This window comes from Trematomus bernacchii, unplaced genomic scaffold (genome assembly GCF_902827165.1).
Source record: "Trematomus bernacchii unplaced genomic scaffold, fTreBer1.1, whole genome shotgun sequence".
NCBI classification, from domain to species: domain Eukaryota; kingdom Metazoa; phylum Chordata; class Actinopteri; order Perciformes; family Nototheniidae; genus Trematomus; species Trematomus bernacchii.
The window spans coordinates 6,760,720-6,782,209 of NW_022987720.1; the positions used below are offsets into that span (position 1 = coordinate 6,760,720).

Consider the following 21,490-nt stretch of genomic DNA (forward strand, 5'->3'; position numbering starts at 1 on the left):
CACTGACTCAACAATCTTCCAGTTGGAAAATATTGTTATGGACTCATAAATGAACATATATCATTGCATAATTGGACAGAGCAGACTAATCGACCCAGGTGAAACGATGAGCTCGGGTTTTACTGTCTTTAATAAATGTTAGTGCATCATCTTGCAAGGAGGTTTGAGAACAAACAATAATCAAGTGTTAGATTACAGTCATTATGAGGCTCTGTAGCAAAGGAAAAATCAAAAGCATATGTGGTTTTAAGGAAAACTTTAATTTATTATTAATTGTGGATTATTTTGTTGCTTCTTGAAATATAAAAATGTAATATATTTATAATACCAAATACAAATCTATATACTTTTGCTGAACAATAAATACTTTTTTTACACTACTGAAAAATGTGTGTTTTTCCTTTCCATACACATGTTTTTACAATATCTTCTTAATAAACTAGGCATACATTGGCTCACCCTGTGTGTATGAGTGTGTGTGTGTGTGTGTGTGTGTGTGTGTGTGTGTGTGTGTGTGTGTGTGTGTGTGTGTGTGTGTGTGTGTGGAGAGAATCCTTAACAAGCCTCACCTGTGCTTTGTCGTTAAATGGAATATAAAGCAGCTGCTGATGTCTCAGTTAATCATCCAGTCCCCTTCATTTTAGACTTGTGTTTTTGTTGGAAGGTGTGCTGGACATTGCCACACTCTAATACTGGCTGTATTCTTGTAGTTTTGGGTTTTGCTGCTTACGAACTGCAACATGCTGAGGCTTGGGAACATGTAAGTTACATTTCTTGTAGATTTCTTTCTATGTGTATACTTAATTGTCTCTAAATGATGTGTTTTATGTGTTCAAGTTTGTTATGGATGGCTGCAGCTATCATCTTGGGTAAAGCCAGGCCTAATGTGAAGCTACATTCGCAGTCAAGTAAGCTTCAATTCTCATTAAGTCATTTTATACAGCATGTTAATTCGGTTTACATTATCCTCACAAGCCTTTTCTTTGAACAGGCAGTGGGTTAAGGTCTGACTGTGCCGCAAATGTAATGAGACTGTCGTTGGACAAGGCTTTAGCAGTGGGAAACCAGCTTGAGGTGGAGGCTATCAGTAAGTATTTAAACTGCTAATAATGAGCTGATTGGTTCATCACTGAGGAAAGGGGTCCCTGACAAAGCTTATTTTCTCCCCTCAGATGGCACCAAGCACATTTTGTTGACACCTAGCATGGCTGCTCAGTGTGGATACAGCATGGAGTCTGACCCGTGGGGTAACACCAGAATCTACACCTCCCTGATGGGCTGCTTTGTGGACAACAAGGTTTGTTTTGAGCTAAAGTGGTTTAACAGCATTCAATGTAATTTTCTACCAAGTTTAGTTGGGGCCACATGAGCCATTAATTCAGTCACTTGAGACAGAATTAGCACAACAAGCACATGGTTGCTCCCATTTTTGTGTTTCCCTGAATTTATTTTTAACCCCTTACCCTTACAAGACACAAAGTACATTTCCCTTTTTGTTTGGTACATCCCTAAAATATTAACACTGCTCTACTCAAAACTGTATTCCTCAATTCCTCTACTAGGTACTTTCTTGACTCATTTGTTACAGAACATATCCATTTAGACTTCAAATGTGTCCCTGAAGGCAAGGCTATTACATTTTCAATGACAAAGACGCTGGAACCAAAGAATATTAGGGAGTTTCACTTAATTTAGTTTTTTTTTATATTTATAGGATGATGCTACATTTAACGTTGGCTTGAGACTCCAGATGTACGGCGAGAATCCATCAGACGTGGTCAGTCATGACGTGTCTCAGACTTGCAGCTACACTCGCTGGGCCTCCAGGGAGATCCTCTGCGACAGGAACTACATGGAAGTAAGTCATCTTTACATTGATGATTCCACCATCTTGTGTGTATGGAAACGAATGCTAAAACCACAATTTTCTGTTTTAGGTTTCGCACCACATAGCTAACCTTGATGCTGAAGCTAAGGGTCAGACTCGGGATGGTAAAGACGACAAGCTCAACGTCAATCCTGAAGTATGTTGAATTAAACTGTTCAGATACTAGTTTAATTCCTCCCTACACCAATGAGGATTTCATTCTTTTTTTTTCTTCTTTCCTGTAGGCCTCTAGTGCATCACAAGGTATCTGGAAGATGACGTTTTACACCCCAGAACCAGTGGCCATGGTGCTGCAAGAGGCTGAACAAGCCGGCTACGCTGCCAAAACTACCTCTAGTCGTCTGGTTATGCGAAGCCCGTACAATACAGCAGAGACTTATTCGGAGGATGTAAGCAACCCACTCCTATACAGTGTTTCTTTCCTTTCCCTCCTTGTCAATTATTTTAAACTTCTCCTCTCTTTAGGTGGCTGGAGTCCCCATGGAAGTTTTCAGGGTGAGCGCCTACTACATGGCACCACAGGGTCTGAATGTAGTGAACTTGGCAGCTGCTTGTCCCAAAGGTGAGTCCTGAGCAACATATTGCCTTCACAGTAAGCTTAATTGTTGCACAGTTAACCTCAACAGCTCCATTTTGTCATTAACAGGTGGCGTCCTCTTCACCGAGGATATGATCTCTTGGCACGTACCTCGCCGTGTGACTCCTCTGTTGGACGGCAGCATTACAGTCTCAGAAATGCACATGGGCATCAACGGGCAGAGGCTTGATAGATCTCAGATGGCCGCACGGGGGTACACACTGAGTACCACAGACTTCCACATCGTCGTTGAGATCCCATCGGGCTCACCTGATGGTTACTACAAGGTTGGGGAAATCTCTAGATTAGAAATGCATGAGTCACTAGTGCATTTGCATGTTTTATTGAAATGTCATAAATGATTGCAGAGCCATGCCCCAGATTACCAGTACCACATCACCTACTTCGTGGAGCCCATGCTTGAGGTACTGTGGAGGGCAGATGACACCCAAGATGATACCAGATACAAGGTTTTGTTCCCCATCATGACCCCTCTGATGCCTCAATCTCCCCAAATCCAGGATGGTAAGTCACATTTTCTAGTGGGTATGAAAAAATGTTGGCGACCAAAAAGAGGTTAGACTTTTACCTAGCTTTGGATCAACAAGTCTGACACAAAACACTCAAGGCCTGTTTCAGTGGTCAGTTTTTGCAAAATGGTGCGTTTGGATAGGAATTCAAGAAAGCCAAGTACAGTATAATCCACTTTTGCTTACAAAGAGTGCCTTTTTTAATTATTTAGTATTTTTTTTAAAAGTAGCACTCAAGCCAACTACTCAATTGTTCTCTCAACGTTCAGGCTGGTTTAGAATTTGTAAACCTGCCACTTTCTGTTCCTCAGACACTGTCCCAGAGACTCGGGTGTTCAGCGTTCTCTTGGGAACCTTCCTCCATGACGTCGAGCTGAGGAACATCACCTTCTCCACCGGGGTCCTCACTGTTGAGGAGAGCAATGCCAAAGGCTTCACAGTCCAGGAACACAGCTTGGCTAATGGCTCCAAGATCTTCTCTCTTCAAATGCCCTTTGATGCCGATGTTGTCTTAAAACATGTATGACATTATAGATTCAAAACATCACTTTGTACCAGCATATTTTCAGTGTTGCTGAGCTTTTCTTTCATTTGTTGCAGAATCCTGAGCGCATGGTTACATCCTACTTCCTCCCTCTGATCTTTGGGTTGATCATCCTGCCTGAAGAAACTCCTTTTGCTCTCCCGGTCGACCTACAGGCCTCTCTGCAGGATGTTGGTGAGATCATATTGAATTTGCTTTTGACAATATCTTTATGCAAATTGTCTTTTCTAAAATTAAATAAAACATATTGGAGTAAAAGCTACACAATCAAATGGATAATGCATGTTTTGCTGCTCTAGTGCTACCCATCATGTCTGGCACCTGTGACCAGAACCAGTTTTACATCAGCGTGAAGTTTGGGAGTCACGGCTCTAATTTCAAGGCTATCGTTGGACCTCGAGAGCTGACTGCTGAGATGGCTGAAGACTACAATTTCTATGAGAACGGCACACACCTCAGCCTCATTCTGCCATACACTGCCAAGGACGCTGTTTTCGAGGTATGTGAAAACTACAAAATCCCACCATAGATCTTCTGCATTGGCGAACTTTACTTTCTTTTCCACAGCTGCTCACTGCAGAATCAGTCAAATCCAGAATTGACCTGCTTCTGTTGGATCGTGCAAACGACTGGGTGCTTGCTGATCTCTATCTGGCTTGCTACTTCCCCTTAAAAGCAACTGGTAAGATGCAACATGCAAGTATATTTGCTGCTTTAATTGATGGATTTTTGTTGCTTTACACATTGCCTGCTTCTTCCTCCAGAGTGCCACCCCAATGGCACAATGACCGCTTTGGCTGTGAAGGTTGAATCCACTCGTAATCTGAAGCCAAGTCAGCTGACGCTAAAGGACCAGTCCTGCACACCACAGTTCAGCGACGATCGCTTTGCATATTTCTCCTTCAGTGTGGATACCTGTGGAACCACCAGAACGGTGAGTTTGAATCACATTTAAATATCAAAAGATTTTTTTGGCAAATGTTAATGCATTTCTTTTGTTAAATAGTTCTTTGACAACTACATGATGTATGAAAATGAGATCCGCCTGTCTTACAACAACGCCAAAGGAGCAGCCAACACATCACCAGTTGATCCTGATTACAGGTAAAATATTTGATTCTGTATAATTGGAGATGAACACCTTCAATGTATGCATTTATATATTTTATTTTCCCCTAATAGGCAAACCATTTCCTGCTTCTATGTGGTCAATGAGACTCAGACTGTTGCCTTCAGCGCTAAACCAAGAACCTATGAGCCCGCTGCAGAGATCGGCACCGGGCAGCTAATGGTGCAGATGAGGCTAGCCCAAGGCATGGTGGAATTTTACTACATCTTGTTCATGCATACAAAACACTGTAAATGTCCAGGCCTCCTTTCTCTAACGGGACTCTTCTCCTGCAGATCCATCCTACGAGCTCTTCTACCAAGCAGAGGATTATCCAGTGGTGAAATATCTGCGGCAGCCTCTGTATTTTGAGGTGGAGCTGATGCATTCTACCGACCCTTACTTGGAACTCATTGCTGAGAACTGTTGGGCAACCCTTTATGAAGATAGGACATCTCTGCCAAGCTGGGACATCATTGTGGACAGGTAATGTTGTGCAAAACTAACTACTACGTGTTCTCGACTGAGACCTTTGGTCAGAAGTGAGTTGTGTAAACACTGTCTTAATAATCCACTAAAAAGCATTCTAATTTCATTTAACGGCTGCTTTATTTTAACGTTCAAATTCCTTCACTAGCTGTGAGAATCGCGATGACAGCTATGCAACAATTTTCCATCCCGTTGTGAGTGACTCCAGAGTTTTAGTCCCGTCCCACATCAAGCGCTTCTCTGTAAAGATGTTCACTTTCACTAAAGATGACGAGGTTCTGAAAGGCCAGGTAAGACTTGTACATCCAAATCTGGAGTCTTTTGGCCACTGCTGCATGTAGCCCTGTATAGTAAATCATCCTGTCTGTCCACAGATCTATGTCCACTGTGATGCAGTGATTTGTGACACAACCAGCCAGGCAGATGGTTCCTGCAGAGGCCAGTGTGTGCATCCTCCAGGTCAGAGCTACTCAAGACCTGCAGGTGTAAAAAGGGGTAAGTGATCGAGTCTGAACAAATGTAGTCGATCTGGATTTGCAGTTGGTAATCTTTACTTGTTTTTGCAGAGCGAAGAAGCACCGACTCAACACGCCAAAGGCAGATCTCCTCTGGGGCAATTATTCTGTCTAACCTCTGAATATTTTCTCCAAATGTTTACATTTTGTCGTTTGCACCTTATGTACATTTGTTCATTGTTTGGGACCAGGTGAACAGTTTTATCAATGTACTGTACTGCCTTTTATATTGATGGATGACCATAACGACTTGTGTATTTTGAAAAAAGAAACGAATAAAAAATAAATAAAAGCCTCATTTATAGTCGTTTTTATCAATGTGTTGCATCTTCTGTGGTCAATTTTTTTAAGTGACATATTAGTAAAAGCAGGTTCTCTCAACCAGCACCATCATAACTCCAAGAAAATGCAGAGAAGCATCAACATATGTAGAAATGATATCCTATATAATAAACAACTCCAAATGAAATGCATTCTGAAGTTATTGTCCCATTGATAAGCCCTGCCTACTTGAGACGCACTAAAACGTGATTGGACGGTTTTTTTGCGTGTCGTCACGCCTTTAGGAAACACAACAAACCTTAACAGAGGGTGTTTCTCAATCGCGAGTACGGTTGCTTGGTCGCACATGTCTGCTGAGCATCTTGCTTTAGAAGCGAGGCAAGAATACTTCCTGGCATTCGGAAACGAAGAGTGGAACAGGCTAGCAGGTGTGAGTCATATGAGAGGCCCCGCCTTACATCTTCCGCCACAGATTTGGGGAAATTGGTCCGTGCGCAAAGCATTGTGGGGATTTTAAGACCGCGTAGTCTACTCATGTGCAGCCTCGATATTTTTCCAAACGGAGTACGCCGGGCTCGGTAGATTTCCAAGTATGCTGGAGATTGGAACAGTACTTCGGCGGCACTCGATGACGTATGCTTGAAATAGTGGCTCTGAAGCAGCTTTACTCGCGATTGAGAAACACCCACAATTCACAGCCAATGGAGCAAGACAACCCTCAAATACTTGAAAATGCTCACTCTGAGTTTAAAAACCAGAACTTCAAATGTGCAGAACTACTGTACACAAAGTTTATCTCGTCCTGCTTACAGACCAGGTACTGTTTGTTCCTTTTTTGGCGATGTATAGCAAGTCTGTAGTCGTTTTAGTGTTACAGCTTCTGTTTTCCGTCCAATTCTGTGTCCCCGGCTAAAGCTAACTGTTAGCTAACGTTGATGTTTCTTTCACTTCGGTGTCATTTTCGGAGACTTTCTTTAACGCTGTCATATTTCCACAGGGATTGTAAAGCCAGTCTTTTGGCCTCTGCTTACAACAACCGCGGACAGATAAAGTACCTCGGGGTGGATTTTGGTGAAGCGGTGGAGGACTTCTCTTTAGCGATACAGAGTGACAGCAGCTATGAGACACCTTTCTACAACAGAGGACTCATCCACTATAGACTAGGTAAGGGTACAGAGACCCCTTTTAGTCCAAAGTTCACAATAACAGGAGAGAGCTATCTTATTTTCAAGCCTGCGTCTGCGGCGCGTTACGGCTGCGCCGCGGTGCTCACGGCGATCGCGGCCACTCTAGTCAATGGGTGCTATTCCACCACACGCGGCGCGTTACGGCTCAGAAGCGTCCCAGAAGAGGCTCGGCGCAGGGCTCCTCTAAAATTAGGATGAATCCTATTTTTGACGCGGCGCAGCCGTAACGTAAGGTCGGGCAGGAAGTGGAACGTTCAGAGCATATATAGCATTTATATATATATATTGTTGGATATTCTTGAACCCCGAGAGCAGGAGAGACTGAAAAGAGTCAAGGCAAGCTTATACCAGTTAACAGCATTTAATTACACAAGATGCGGTGGTTTACAAAAGAAATGTGCTCATTGGTGGTTTGCTTCTGCCAGCTGTTTTGGCCGCGTCCGCCCTGGGTCAGCTGGGGGCAAAGAGAGAGAGAGATCCTTCTTGGGTCTCCCGGGTAAGACCTGTAGTCTTCTCCTATTGGCCGGCGTCGACGGGGGCGTGTCCAATGCAAATCCTGTCGGTTTCTGCTGCTGAATTACATCAATCTGATGTCTGTGGTCATCTAAACATTCCCTAATAAACCTCATTCCAGCGTCAATAAATGAGTGTTAAACTCAGGGTGTTTAGTGTACAACATCACGTTATTTCACCTTCAATTCACGGTTTGAAAACGTAGCATTTCGCCACAAGCTAATGCTAACCGGAAATGACGAAATTCACCAGCGGAAAAACCCGAAGTCACATGTGAATCTTCGGTTTTCAGAATAAAACAGATGTAAATGAAATAGTGTATTTCATTCAAATTACGCCACATCAACATTGATTTTAATTTCTAACAATCCCTCCTTTCACACCTTTTAAGGTGTGAACACAATACTGGAATCAATGAGTTCTTCATAAGACTGCTTTTAAACTGACGGTATGTTTTAGACTAAATTATGCCATAAAACATTGATTTTAATTTCTAACAATCCCTCCTTTCACACCTTTTAAGGTGTGAACACAATACTGAAATCAATGAGTTCTTCATCTGAACTTTGCATAGTACATAACTCATATCAAAAACATACTATCAAAATGGAATGGTTTAAATAACCGTCATCAAAAATACAAAAAATACTTCGGTTGGTCTTCAACATAAGTTTTCCCTTGTGCTTAAACTTCTAGTTTTAACATTCAATATCACTTTTCAAAATAGCAGCAATTAGCTTGGTATTTAACAATCCCTCCTTTCATACCCTTTAAGGTATGAACATAATACTGAAATCAATGAGTTCTTCATCTGAACTTTGCATAGTACATAACTCATAAAGGGTAGAAAATACAAATAGTAACAATACATATTCATCATAAATGCGAAGTTTTTCATTTGTGCATAACTTCTAGCTTAAACCTTTAATATCACTTCGTAAAATAGCAGCAATTAGCTTGGTATGGAAAACGTCGAACTCCCTCCTTTCACATCATATATATCATCTTCATACTGTATCTGGTGTAAAGGCACTTGTTCTTTCACAAAATATAAGAAGGATAAAACTATCTGAAAATATTACTCTTTATTTAAACAATCCTATCCTCTTCAGTGTTGCACACTCCCTTTTTCAACTAATGTCTAGCGCTATTCTATCGGTCTGTTTTTATCTGACTGTTTGTGTCATCCTTTTACTGTGTCTCTGGTGTGATTTAGGAATCTCTGCTGGTTATATCAGATATAGTTCTCCCCATCCACATTCTTGTTGGTTGTGGGACAGAGGAATAATAATTCAGAACCTGCTGATATCTGAATCTTAATACTCGGCATATGTTACAAACAAAATAAAACATCTTCATGGTGAACTAAATAACATATTTCAATAGCTCGGAATGTCTGATGAGCATCTGTGTTGTTCCTAAATAAAATCCTTGTAATCTTTTTCAAATCTAAATATAACAATGAACTATTCCTGTTTGTGGTAAAGACACACACTAACGTTATGTAATACAATTTCATTATGGATTCAAAAACAACTGAAGTCATAATGCTGTCAGAGTGTGGTTTCCTGAGTGTATCTGTCCTATAAAAGGTACTTCATTCTCTGCTTGGCTCGTGTGCAGAAATCCCATCAGTTGCACCTAGCAATACTGCTTCTACCTGTCTATTATCAAGCTGAAAAATGAATACAGAATTCCAACATACTGTCATCAAATGTCTTTCTATTATAAATTAAATGTATATCCCCATAATGACCTAAACAATAAAGTCCATGGCTTTTACTTCTATTTCTTTACCAGGCTAGTTACAAGATGTTGTCTAAAATAAATTCTGTGTCATTACATTACTATGTTTTAGCTTAACTGTAATATGTTCTTTCTATATTTCAAACCTCAGTTACTCTAATGTCTGTTAAAATATTACAAAATTGTTTCATTATCACAGGTCAACTTCTTCTGTATTCTATTCTGGAATTACATCTCTCACAGTAGCCCCTTGGCCACTGCATCTGTGTTACCTGTTCAAAATGCAATCAATATTTAGAAACATGTCAACATTCATCAAACAGTATCTTATCCCCAGATATGGAGCAGGTTAATTCTAAAACTATCATTCAATGCTCAGTTTGAACATCTAGGTTGGGGCGGAAGGTTTCTTTCAATCCCTAAAAGAAAAAATTTAAATTGTGAATTTGACAGCCATGTTGACGTTATACATTATACATTATCCACTCTCCCCCTTTTTACACATGAACTCATGTGTAACAAAATCCTGAAATGGGGAGGGGAGGAAAGAAAACTTTCAGTTACATTTTGGTTAGGGACATAGCAATTTTACATCCATTATTATTATCTTTCCACAGTAAACACCTCAGTGAAAATAAATGTTTCTCTTCATCTTTCAGTCTTAAAAGAAACAGAATCTTCAAATTATAGTTTGAGTTTTTCATTTGCAAAACGCCAACTCCTGTGGGAGTAAAATATCATCAAGTAGATTAGAAACGGGTCCCATGTGCGGTTTCCCTTGGAGCTCCAAAATAATATGTTAGTCCAAAAACATGCTTGGTTAGTTATTGTTTTAGAATCATGCAGTTACACTGATCACATGCCGGCATTCATTCACACTCATACCGTCTGGTTGTCAAGTCAGGTTCGGTCAGGTACACCCCAGAGTCAGTTATTGACAGTGCTTTTGTCACACTGTCAGTCAGGGTCAAAGGTAATTTGGTCTCGGTCTTTTGGCCATGTCGTGCTCTGCAGAGTCTTTTCAGAGGTAATTCAGCATAGGCGGGTACCCTTTATCTACAAAAATATGTCATATGCGGAGCGCCATTCCTTATTCATTCACGATTTCAACTATGATTTTCAAGATGGTTCTAACTTTTCATTGGGACTTCTGCCTCCCACCTTTCTTGAAATTTGGTACAAAATTCACTTCCTTATAGTACTACTACTGCAGTTTATTTACACCTAATTAGTATTAAAATGTCTAAAATATCTATTTCAGAAACTTATGTACATGTGGCTATTATCTTGAGTCAAAACATTATTAGGATCTGTGTAGCTCTGCTATGTATTTCATAACTCCTTATACTCATTTAAACCCCTTTTCTGGTCTACTTAAAAAACAATGTTAACCCCCTTAGCAGTGTGTGGAACCTTGGGTGTTCGAACATGCAGCAATTACTCCCTCCTTCATCAAGGATTTAAAACAGAAGTCATTTCGTATTTCCATCTTAAAGCCCTCCTATGGTGATAACTATGCCACAATGGTGAAATCAATACTTTAGATTGGAATATTATATTTGGCTTGGTCCTAGCTCTCCCTTTAACATTATCCATACAAATAAAGATTTGTCTGAACTTATACAGTGGTTCCTAAAACTATCCCTTTAATCTGTAGATCAATATTGTAACAAATTAAATCACCACTTTATTCACACATGAATAAGAATCTCTTAACGAACAATTTGTTAACATGATGGAAAGATTGAAGAATATAGTTCTACTCTGTACTCAAACACCCACTGCTTAAAGCGTAGTGAATGTTTCCATCATGTCTCCCCCTTTATCCCTCAGTGTGTTTTAGGATGATTCTCATTTACTTTAATAGTTTCCTTTTACTGCTATTTTAATTTACCAATTGATTAATTCATGGTTAATACATCTTTTTGTCTTTACGTATTTATTAAGTCAATTCAAGTTTTTTAAATGTGGTCACTTTATGTGCGTTTTGTGAATAAGTGTGTTTATGTGTAAACTCACTCATTCCCGTTTTCCTGTTCTCCTCCCCTGGTTTTCTCAAGCCGTGACCCCGGCCTCCTCACTTTCCAATCGACCATGCCAACTCCTCTGATTCTGTCTTCAGTCCATCAGCTCTTGAATCCATCGGCTGTAACTCTTTTAGGCAGCCTTTGGCCCGGTTACATCTGCAGCCCACATCATGCCACTGTTCTTGTACTGCTTTGCATTTCATCTCCTCCTTTACAGTCTCTCTACTGTTTTTATGGAGGGCGGATTCTGCTCTCATGTCCCACACTTTGCTCTTGTGCCAAATCTCGTGGCTCAGCTTGGAACTTCATGTCCTGTCTGAGGGACTGATGAGAGTATCTCTCTCTGTATATCAGCATGCCGTTTGGTTCTGGATGCCACAGGTGGAGTTAGTTCTGGCTGCAGTTCTGGATGCAGTCCTTGTTGTTGTTGTTGGTTCAGCTCTGGTTCTCTGTCTGTTCGATGGAGAAGGAGGAGTCCTCCTGTTGGGTTAGGTCTTTTGTCAGCTTGGAGGGTCGGGGTCGTAGCCTTTCTGACTCAGAGGGGGAGTCCAGGTCTCGGGACGCATTACCTATAGGAAGTCTAAGCACACTGAGGTTAAAAAATTCAAACCCTTTCCACTCTGTTCTTTTTCTAATCATACTATCTGTCTTAGTTGTTAAATGCCATCTAAACAACACATTAATGTCTACTAATGTTATTACAAAATTCTCCTTCTAAAAAGTATTTCAACCATTATTACATATTTACCCAACATAACTCTTTCAAGAAACCATTTTCTCCTATAAATTGAAATACTTACATGTTTCAAGCATCACATTCCCACACTACGAAAGAACTCTCCATACTTTTCTCAATATTGTATCCACTGTTTCTCAGGACAGTAAAAACCTGCAGAGGACACTAATCAGATCACAGTAATGTAAATTGACTCAAGTGTAAGCCCATGTCTACTTTCTATTATACTTATTACTTTTGGTGAACATTAAGTTTATATTATCTAAATTCCTTGTCTATGACTTGGAAATAGTTTGAGTGTAAAAATGTGTTTTTTCTCTGGTGGTGCCTTTCCTAAAAATGTTCAATTACTTAGTGTTGTACCAGTTTTTCCAAAATCAGTTCTAACTGCGCCGTGCCGTTTCTGGAAATGTGGCGGTACGGCTTACACAATTTGCAAGAAAGTGCCAACATGTTCCTTTGTTAACTCTGGATCCGGAGTGCATCTGCAGTGCGTTCTACAACTTCCCATGGTCCACTCCATACAGGTTGCAACGAGTTAATCTTGTGGATTTTTACTTTCCACCAATCACCTGATCCAACAGAAATATTCTTCATGGACCTGGCATATGCTTCCGCCTCAATTTTCCTAATATCTAACACTGTTCTCCTATGTATTGTGAGGGGCTACATTGTGGTGGATATTGCTGAGTGGGGCAATCTCTGGCCAAATGTCTACAATCACCACATATGAAGCAGCCATCATCCCTTCTCCCTCTTGATCGTTGCTTTCCTCTCCATTGTCCCTTTTGTTGTATGGGAGGGTATACCTGTGCTTGCGGCTGTACTTGGGTAAGAGGATATGCAGGTGTTTGATTCTTTGGTTCTTCCTGAGTTTGAACTGTTGGAGGTGTTCCCCCTGCCTTCTCTGCTAGTATGGCCATCTGCTTTGTCGATTTCTTGTTTTTATTAGCTTCGGCATCTTTCTCAACTTGGCATCTTTCTCAGCTTCTGCATCTTTCTCAGCTACTTGCATCTTCAAAAGTCTTAGTTTTAGTGCTTTCAATCATTTCGTCGTCATTTTCCGTCTGTGTTTGCCTGGTATGTCATGTTGTGGTGAATGAGCTGTAGTTTCCATTCTTCTGGAGTTTAGCTTCTAATCCCACCACGGCTTCCAGGCATACCTGAACTGATCGGGAAGGGCTTTAATGACCGCGTTCTTCCACACAACATTACGACAGCCGGAGAAACGTCATGTCGTTCTCCAGTGCAGTCCTCCCACACTCCTTCACATCTCTTCAGGAAGGTATGCATGTCCTCCCCCGGTTCTTTTCTCAGGCTGTTGAGGGCGTGTAAACTGCGTGTTGTCGGGTAAGATGCTACGAATAGCAGCCCAATAGCTCGACCTGATATTGTTGAATGAAGTGTCATCTGGAGAGTTGGTGCATTTGGCCATGAAATCTACTGCTCTTGCCTCTAGTCTGCCTTCTATCCGTCTAAGCAGTGCCCTCATGTCTCCCAAGCACAGGTGGTCTTGGACAGTGTACTTCTCCAGATCTTTCACCCACTTCTGACCTCCTTGGGTGAGTGGAGGTAGCTTTGCCACTAATAATGATTCCATGTCCCTGTGAGCCCATGGTTGGTAGTCAAATCCTCCTCTCTCAGCCGCTATCAATGGCATGAAGGTATGTGCACTGGTCTTGGTTCTTCCAGCTTTGGGGCATGTCCCAGGGTATTCGTCCCTACTATTGTTCTCTGAGGGAGATGCAAATCTGCGTCGTTGCTGTGACTGTTCTTGGTAGGGGGAGTGTCTACTGGTTACAAACTGTGTACTGCCCGTCGTCATCTTCATCTTCATCTCCTTTGGAATAGTCTTTGTCAGGAGAGTAATTTGTTCGGCGTTTTATTTGAGATTCTCCCCATTTTTTAGTTATTTGTTGTTTTCTTTCATCTGCAGAATGTGTTGTTTCAGGAGAGCAACCAGTTCGGTAATTTTTCTCTTCTTGCTCTTTTTCCCATATTTCCTTTCTTCTTGTTCTTGTCTTTCTTCCATTCTTTTGATGAGTTCTGCTTCCATTCTGATGAGTTCTGCTTCCATTCTTCTGTTGAACTCTTCCTCTCTGATGCGTTCTGCTTCCATTCTTCTTTTGAACTCTTCCTCTCTGATGAGTTCTGCTTCCATTCTGATGAGTTCTGCTTCCATTCTTCTGTTGAACTCTTCCTCTCTGATGCGTTCTGCTTCCATCAGCTGGTTGACACTGGATAGGATTCTTACCTCATATGCCAAGTCTTTCACATTTGGGGCTTGAATTGATGCTTGGTGAGAAGGGTTGTTCTCTGATATGTCGGGAGGAGGCACTTCGGTCAGGCTTGGATACTGCTTTGGAGTTTGGATAACTGGAGCCTCTTCTGTTATTTCTGCTGTGTCTTCATTTACTGGCAGATCTGCTGCTTCTACCAATGTAAGCTTGTTGTCAATCCCTGGCTGGCATATTTTAGATGGAGTATCAGACTTGTAACTCTAGCTTTTCTTTCTTCAGCTTGTTCATAGCGCTTTTTCCAGGTCCATACCACGAGGGTCGTCCAGCTTTGATCCATGCCTCTTGCTGTTGTAGGTATTCTCCATTCTCATATTCAACTACTACTGCTTTTCTATGGGCTTTCGTTGGTCCAGGTTTTATCATCTGCTGGAAATCAATCCTCTCGTTTGCCACTGCTCGAACAGTTTTCTCTATTCTGTTCCATGTCTTCTGTCTATCTTTTGGCGCTGTCATAGCATCTGACCTGATGTTTACATACCCTCTCCTTAATATCTGCAGTTGAGCCTGGCATTGAGAATGCTCTTAACTTAGTGTCTTTGTGGTGACATATTTCTTAAGTAGTTTGGATATAGTTATTTAAATGTATCAAAGATGAATCACTAATCTACTGAATAGCACCTTCGTTCCTGATAAAAAATATCCTATGTCATCCGAACTTAACTTTAATATCTGGGATTCTTTTTTTCGTTTTTTTTTTATTCGTTTTTTTAAAGTTTTAATAAAAAATTAATAAAGTAAATTAGAAATTAATGCAAATTTTAAAATCAGAAATTTAAAAAAATAAAAAATGTACAGTGTATGGTTTTGACTTTAAAATATGAAAATTCAAATAAACTGTGTACAGTGTATTCTTAAATTTATGAAATTATGCAAATGTCATAACTACAATACTTCAATTCAGAGAAACCACATGTAATCTTTATCTGTGTGTGGTGAAGAATGTATTGACTGTAACACTTATGTTCCGCTAGGGGAGCTGTTTTATTTTTAACTCCTTTCAAATGTATCAACTAATACTTTCCGGTTCATAAACCTACTTCCGTTTATTTACCCAAATAAAGTTCAAAATTACTTTCTTTTGAAAGCATGAAAAAACAAAAACAACTTAATCTACTCTCAATGTTCGTCTACACCATCCCTGTGTAATCCACCATCCCAGTAGTTTACCGAGTTGTATCACCTAGTAATGCCAACTGGCTAGCTAACTAGCTTAGCATTAACCTCATTGACGGGGGAAGGGGAGGGGAACAATGGATGCATTGAAAACCACACTGCTTGAAACACTCCAATACAAACTTCATTTATCTTAACTCTAAATTCTATAGATGCTGACCTTAAAAGCTGATCTTATACCAATCTTGTACACAATCTTTCGCGCTTAGAACATCACAACAAAAATATACTTTTCGGCTTAAGAACTCCACACAATATACTTTATTAAACGAGACTACGCCGGGTTTAACACATCAAACATATAAACTAACATGAACGGGAACCCAGTCCAGTGCTAAACAGAGCATGGCTCGTACCTCCCCAGAGATGTTAAACACTATTTGGAGCCAGTCCAATGTAAAACCAGATAACCTCTAGTGCCTTCCCAAAGGTCTTAATATTCACATTAATCGGGCGGCGCCGAAGAAACACTATAAACAAAACCGCACCCACCACCAACGCTGCACCTAATGTAAGTTATTTAACTATACAGTTTTTTAATTAAACAGGTAACTGTCTCACCTTTATTTAGGCCCAGCCAAAAAATCCTCTGTCTGCCGCCTGTTGTGATGCTAGTTAGCTGCATCTTTCCCCTCTTTCCAGTACTCTTCCAGTCTCAGAGTCCCTTCGTGGTTGCCAATTGTTAGTTATTCTTGAACCCCGAGAGCAGAGAGACTGAAAAGAGTCAAGGCAAGCTTATACAAGTTAACAGCATTTAATTACACAAAAGATGCGGTGGTTTACAAAAGAAATGAGCTCGTTGGTGGTTTGCTCCTGCCAGCTGTTTTGGCCGTCCGTGCTGGGTCAGCTGGGGCAAAGAGAGAGGAGATCCTTCTTGGGTCTCCCGGGTAAGACCTGTAGTCTTCTCCTATTGGCCGGCGTCGACGGGGGCGTGTCCAATGCAAATCCTGTCGGTTTCTGCTGCTGAATTACATCACTGATGTCTGTGGTCATCTAAACATTCCCTAATAAACCTCATTCCAGCGTCAATAAATGAGTGTTAAACTCAGGGTGTTTAGTGTACAACATCACGTTATTTCACCTTCAATTCACGGTTTGAAAACGTAGCATTTCGCCACAAGCTAATGCTAACCGGAAATGACGAAATTCACCAGCGGAAAAACCCGAAGTCACATGTGAATCTTCGGTTTTCAGAATAAAACAGATGTAAATGAATACAGTGTATTTCATTCAAATTACGCCACATCAACATTGATTTTAATTTCTAACAATCCCTCCTTTCACACCTTTTAAGGTGTGAACACAATACTGGAATCAATGAGTTCTTCATAAGACTGCTTTTAAACTGACGGTATGTTTTTAGACTAAATTATGCCATAAACATTGATTTTAATTTCTAACAATATATATATATATATATATATATATATATACACACACACAAACTAACTTTGCAGACCCTATCCCCTCCGTAGTCTTTCAAGTAGGAGGAGAAATGCCAGCGTTCTCCTCCGTTTACAGGCACTGTGTAAATTATATATTGTAGTGATCACTGATTAATACACTGGGTTACATAATCCAATCATGGAACTACAGGTTGGGGGTATTGTTTCCGCACGGACATATATGTTGTTGACTGTATTTATGGCGTGCCCTCCCTTTCGCTTTCTTCTCTTCCTGGCTGCGACCGACAACATGTCCGTTTCTGCTGCTCATTAAAGTTCCCATTTGCACCTTCGAAGCACCGCCTCCGACTCCTATCTCTTGGCACTACATTGGTGACCCCGACATAAGTCTCGAAGGGTCCGAGACTGAATCGAACACGGCAAAAAACATACTGTTTTTTCGCTCGAAATGCCGGAGATTTTTGGAGACGTCCGTGGCTGCCACGTGCACACGGACGTGGCTCGGTGCGCCCTCCGGAATGGCCGCGGACGACGCTCGCCATTTCCACGGCTTTTCGGCACTGGGGGACAGCAAGCCTTCCATGGAGCCGATACACGACGATGCCTGGTTTATTTGTGACATGCGGCTGCATGTCCGGCTGCGCTCGCTAACGGCTAACGGACACGACACTGAGACTAGCTAGCGGCTAACGACATCCGACTTTAGCCCCCTTTTTTTTTCTTCTTTTTTTTTTTTTGGTGCCGGAGAGGAGGTTCGATCAAGTCTGGTCGGCCTCATGTGGACCCTCTCGCTTTTTCGCCCACCTGTTTTTAATCGTGGACAGGACGACCCTTCCGAGTTTTTTTTCTGGTGCCTGAGAGGAGGTTTGACCATGTCTGGTCGGCCTCGTGTGGACCCTCTCGCTTTTTCGCCACCTCGACGGCGGCTTCGGGCGTCGCCCATGCCTTCTTCGGCCCGTGGGTGGCGCGCTTCTGGCCTCTTCCTTCGCCTCGGCAGCGGCTTCGGATGTCGCCCACGCCTTCATCGGCCCGTGGGTGGCGCGCTCCCGGACCCTGCCTGGCCTCTCCTCTAACCGCGGCTCACGGTTCGGCTCACGGTTCGCCTCGACGGTGGCTTCGGACGTCGCCCCGTCAGACCCCGTCTGGCCTCTCCCCTGTCCACGGTTCCTTCCGCCCGGGGATGCTGCTCCTGCCCCCCGGGGATACCGCTCCTTCTTTCCGGGGACTTCGTACCCGCCGCCGCTGTGCCTTCGCCTGCGGCCGGGCAGCGCTCCTCCCGGCTGGGGGCCACCGGGATATTCACGCCCGTCGCAGCACAGCGGCCCTGTTTTCTACGGCTGGCGGAGGTTTTCTTCATTCGCCACGACGCCTACCGCGGCCCCCTTACGACGGCCCGTTCCGGGCCGCCCCCCACCCCCAGTGGGGATGCCCTCGCCCTCGTACAATATATAGAATAATTATGATGATGAATGCATTTTTTTACCACTAAAATACAGCAACACATCTTTGATTCATGTTGTTTATAACTGGAATATTACAGTTATTATTAACTTTGTCTGTACAAAGTAGCCTGTCCAGGAAATATGCCCAAATCAACAAAAACTGCGAGCCGGCAGGCAAGACGCTCCGCTTCTGAAATGCTTCTGAAACGCGCCTGGTAGGGTATGACGCCGGAGGAGGCCGGACCAAAACCGCGACGCAGACGGACCCGGTGGAATCTAGGGGTGACAGAGTAAAAAAGAATTAACTTCCGCTTTGCTTCAAAATAAATGTCAAAAATAATTGTATATTTAGGTTGGATATTGGATTGATATTCACTTGTGTTTTCTAGGTCTGCTTCACTAACTGTCGGAACCTCTTTTGTGGATTTTAGCCCATTTTATTTTTTAGATGACTAAAACTAACAATAAATAAAACGTTTTATTTTGCAATAGCTTCCATATAATGTGACCTATTGACCCCAAATCAATGCAGCCTTGTACAACATAACTAGACGAGAAGGATACACTAGTGATGGCAAAATGAAGCTTTGAATGAAGCATCGAACCACTTGGACAATTGTGTCAGAAATAGGTTAATTTCTCGAAGCTTCAGTTACAGCGACCTCTCCTGGCGAAGTGCAAGGCTGCAGTGGGTTTAACGTATCTTTGCCTTGAAAAATATTCGATGCACACACACACTAAGACTGAATATCATGTTCTATTTGCAATTAAAGATTGATAATTGTGTGTATTGGGTTATTGAGAAGAGACTAGAGAGTGCTGGACATTTTTTTGGGCGGAGAGGGCCTTTGATCAGTTATTAAAGTATTAAAGTTGAAAAGCAATGATTAAAAATTCACCCATTCCGGGCTTAGAACCAACTGCGCGGAGGACATCGCCGCAATGGTGCCGGCGGCTCTATCCACTGGGCTATCTATTCCTTAAACTATTGAACTGTTTTTATATTAGTCATAATTGTCTTTTTGTTCACAACTTCTCCACATTTCAAAGTGTTTCCCGAGCCAGAACGACCTATCTTTCTTCCTGGCTTGCTCTATAATGACCCAATTAAAATGCAATACCAACAACAACTCAACAGCAACAACGTAAACTACGACAACAACCCACACATTGCGCATTGTTTAGAGCGGTTATAAAGTGTTGAAGAGCTCAAATTCGAAACTGTTTCAACCTGTCACCTGTCAGAATAGAGACGAGGCAGTGCATTGAATCACCTGATTGGACGGCGAACCAGTGAGTTGATTCATTCAGGAAATGAAGCAGTTAATGGTTCGGACGTCATATGTCACGTGATTTGAAGCAGTTGCTGCTTCTGACGTCATATGTCACGTGATTTGAAGCAAGCTTCGAATCACTGCTTCTATGGAATAGGAAGTCCAGGGTTGAAGCTCCGTTCGAAGCTTCAGTGTCAAACTGCCATCACTAGGATACACACCTCTTTTAAATTTAAATTGCCTTTTATATGAATATTGTCATGACAACTATGCAGTTTCTTTATTGGATGCAATGTTCATTGGCTTCAATATCATATTTGTCCAGTGTAGGATTAATATCTGGTTTGCTTTGGGGGGACAATGCTTCACATGATGCCAGAAACAAAATAAAATAAAATAGAATAAGTCGACTAAAATCCAGGTGTATTAATACAATGCTGCATTGATTTGGAGTCATATGGTCACATTGTGGTACAGTAGATGCATAGATTGGTAAAATGATCAATCAAAACAGCACAACACTGGCTCAGTGAACTATAGAAACCAAGCTTTCTTTAAAGTGGACCTATCATGCTATATTTGAATAATATAGTGTAGGACCATACCTATAAGGCATATTTATACTTTTTTCTTTGCAAAATACCAAACAGATCATGCATTTTAGCCATGCCTCATTTCGCTCAATTTGCACTTTTTTTTAGCTCTGCTCTGCAAGGGCAGATTCAGTGAGAACAGCACCATCTACTGGCCTGGCATATGTACTACAGCGTCTCCAGCGCTTTCGAACGGCAATGGCCGTGGCTGTCTCCTCTTGATTGGTGGAGTTGGCCCAATAGCCGTAGTGCCACCGTCCTGACGTCAGGACAGTGTTCAAATCTGGATCAGTTTTTATCAGATCCGTTGCAGACCCTTTTTTAGAGATTTGGGTATGGAGGAAAATAGAGAGGGTTGTGTTTTCTGACACTTGGTGAGTTCCCTGGAACACCGGGGACACATATTCATGTATAAAAGACGTACAAAAGTGCATTTTGCATGATAGGTCCCCTTTAAATGGGACTAAAATCCACCAGAAAGGGGTGCAGACGGTCTGTGTTGTGGTGCGATCCCAGCATTAGGTGTGTGTGTGTGTGTGTGTGTGTGTGTGTGTGTGGTGTGTGTGTGTGTGTGTTGTGTGTGTCAGTTGGTATGTTCTTCTTTTAACACCAGATGGAGCTGTGTACTCACTCGTTCTCATGATGCCCAGAACTTAAAACTGCTGACTCTTAATGAGCTAGTTTGGCAGTACATTACATATCATGACATTTTTATCTATGAACATTTTTAATGTCTTACAGGTTTTTTCGATGAAGCCAAGAGTGACTTCCAACAAGTATTGAAGATTAATCCAGATTTTGAAGATGCCAAAATGAGCATGGAACAGACACTTCTGGACCAGCAGCACAAGATAGACAGGGGATACTGACAACTCCATAAACTATAGAATATACCTTTTTATAAATCCTAAATATGTTGGCTTGAAGAAACAATCTGTCAAGTTTTGTCAAATTATTTACAATAATGTACAGCTATTGTATAGAAAATCGGAATGTATTTGATCTGAACATGAACCCTTTGATTAAAGATATCAGCATGAAGATGAACCTTAAAGTAAACACAAACCACATACAAAATAACCTACACAAGGAACAGAAACAATGAAAATAAAACTATTGCTGCAAAAACATTCAGTTAGAACCTATGAAACCAAATAGAA

The 21,490-nt window shown here is 41.7% G+C and overlaps 2 protein-coding genes across 2 annotated transcripts; both read left to right on the forward strand.

Moving 5' to 3' along the window:
- Positions 1–629: 629 nt before the first annotated feature.
- On the forward strand, positions 630–5,958 carry LOC117492736. The gene is made up of 21 exons (XM_034143122.1): positions 630–760; positions 838–908; positions 992–1,087; positions 1,173–1,297; positions 1,715–1,858; positions 1,938–2,024; positions 2,113–2,277; positions 2,354–2,450; positions 2,535–2,752; positions 2,834–2,990; positions 3,307–3,515; positions 3,596–3,713; positions 3,839–4,038; positions 4,107–4,221; positions 4,304–4,473; positions 4,546–4,643; positions 4,722–4,852; positions 4,944–5,133; positions 5,285–5,426; positions 5,511–5,631; positions 5,703–5,958. Exons 1-21 carry the CDS (start codon positions 741–743, stop codon positions 5,771–5,773), a joined length of 2,745 nt encoding a protein of 914 aa, XP_033999013.1. The 5' UTR covers positions 630–740; the 3' UTR covers positions 5,774–5,958.
- Positions 5,959–6,634: 676 nt separating this feature from the next.
- Positions 6,635–21,199, forward strand: LOC117492750 (tetratricopeptide repeat protein 32-like). The gene is made up of 3 exons (XM_034143132.1): positions 6,635–6,750; positions 6,931–7,097; positions 21,072–21,199. Exons 1-3 carry the CDS (start codon positions 6,635–6,637, stop codon positions 21,197–21,199), a joined length of 411 nt encoding a protein of 136 aa, XP_033999023.1.
- Positions 21,200–21,490: the final 291 nt, after the last annotated feature.

Bases quoted from the DNA above. Each gene is read 5' to 3' on its own strand.
- LOC117492736 (XM_034143122.1), top strand. From the start codon at position 741: ATGCTGAGGCTTGGGAACAT. The intron at 2,753-2,833 runs GTTGGGGAAATC...AAATGATTGCAG, and splicing joins CACCTGATGGTTACTACAAG to AGCCATGCCCCAGATTACCA. The intron at 5,427-5,510 runs GTAAGACTTGTA...GTCTGTCCACAG, and splicing joins ACGAGGTTCTGAAAGGCCAG to ATCTATGTCCACTGTGATGC.
- LOC117492750 (XM_034143132.1), top strand. From the start codon at position 6,635: ATGGAGCAAGACAACCCTCAAATACTTGAAAATGCTCACTCTGAGTTT. The intron at 6,751-6,930 runs GTACTGTTTGTT...ATATTTCCACAG, and splicing joins TCGTCCTGCTTACAGACCAG to GGATTGTAAAGCCAGTCTTT. The intron at 7,098-21,071 runs GTAAGGGTACAG...AATGTCTTACAG, and splicing joins ACTCATCCACTATAGACTAG to GTTTTTTCGATGAAGCCAAG.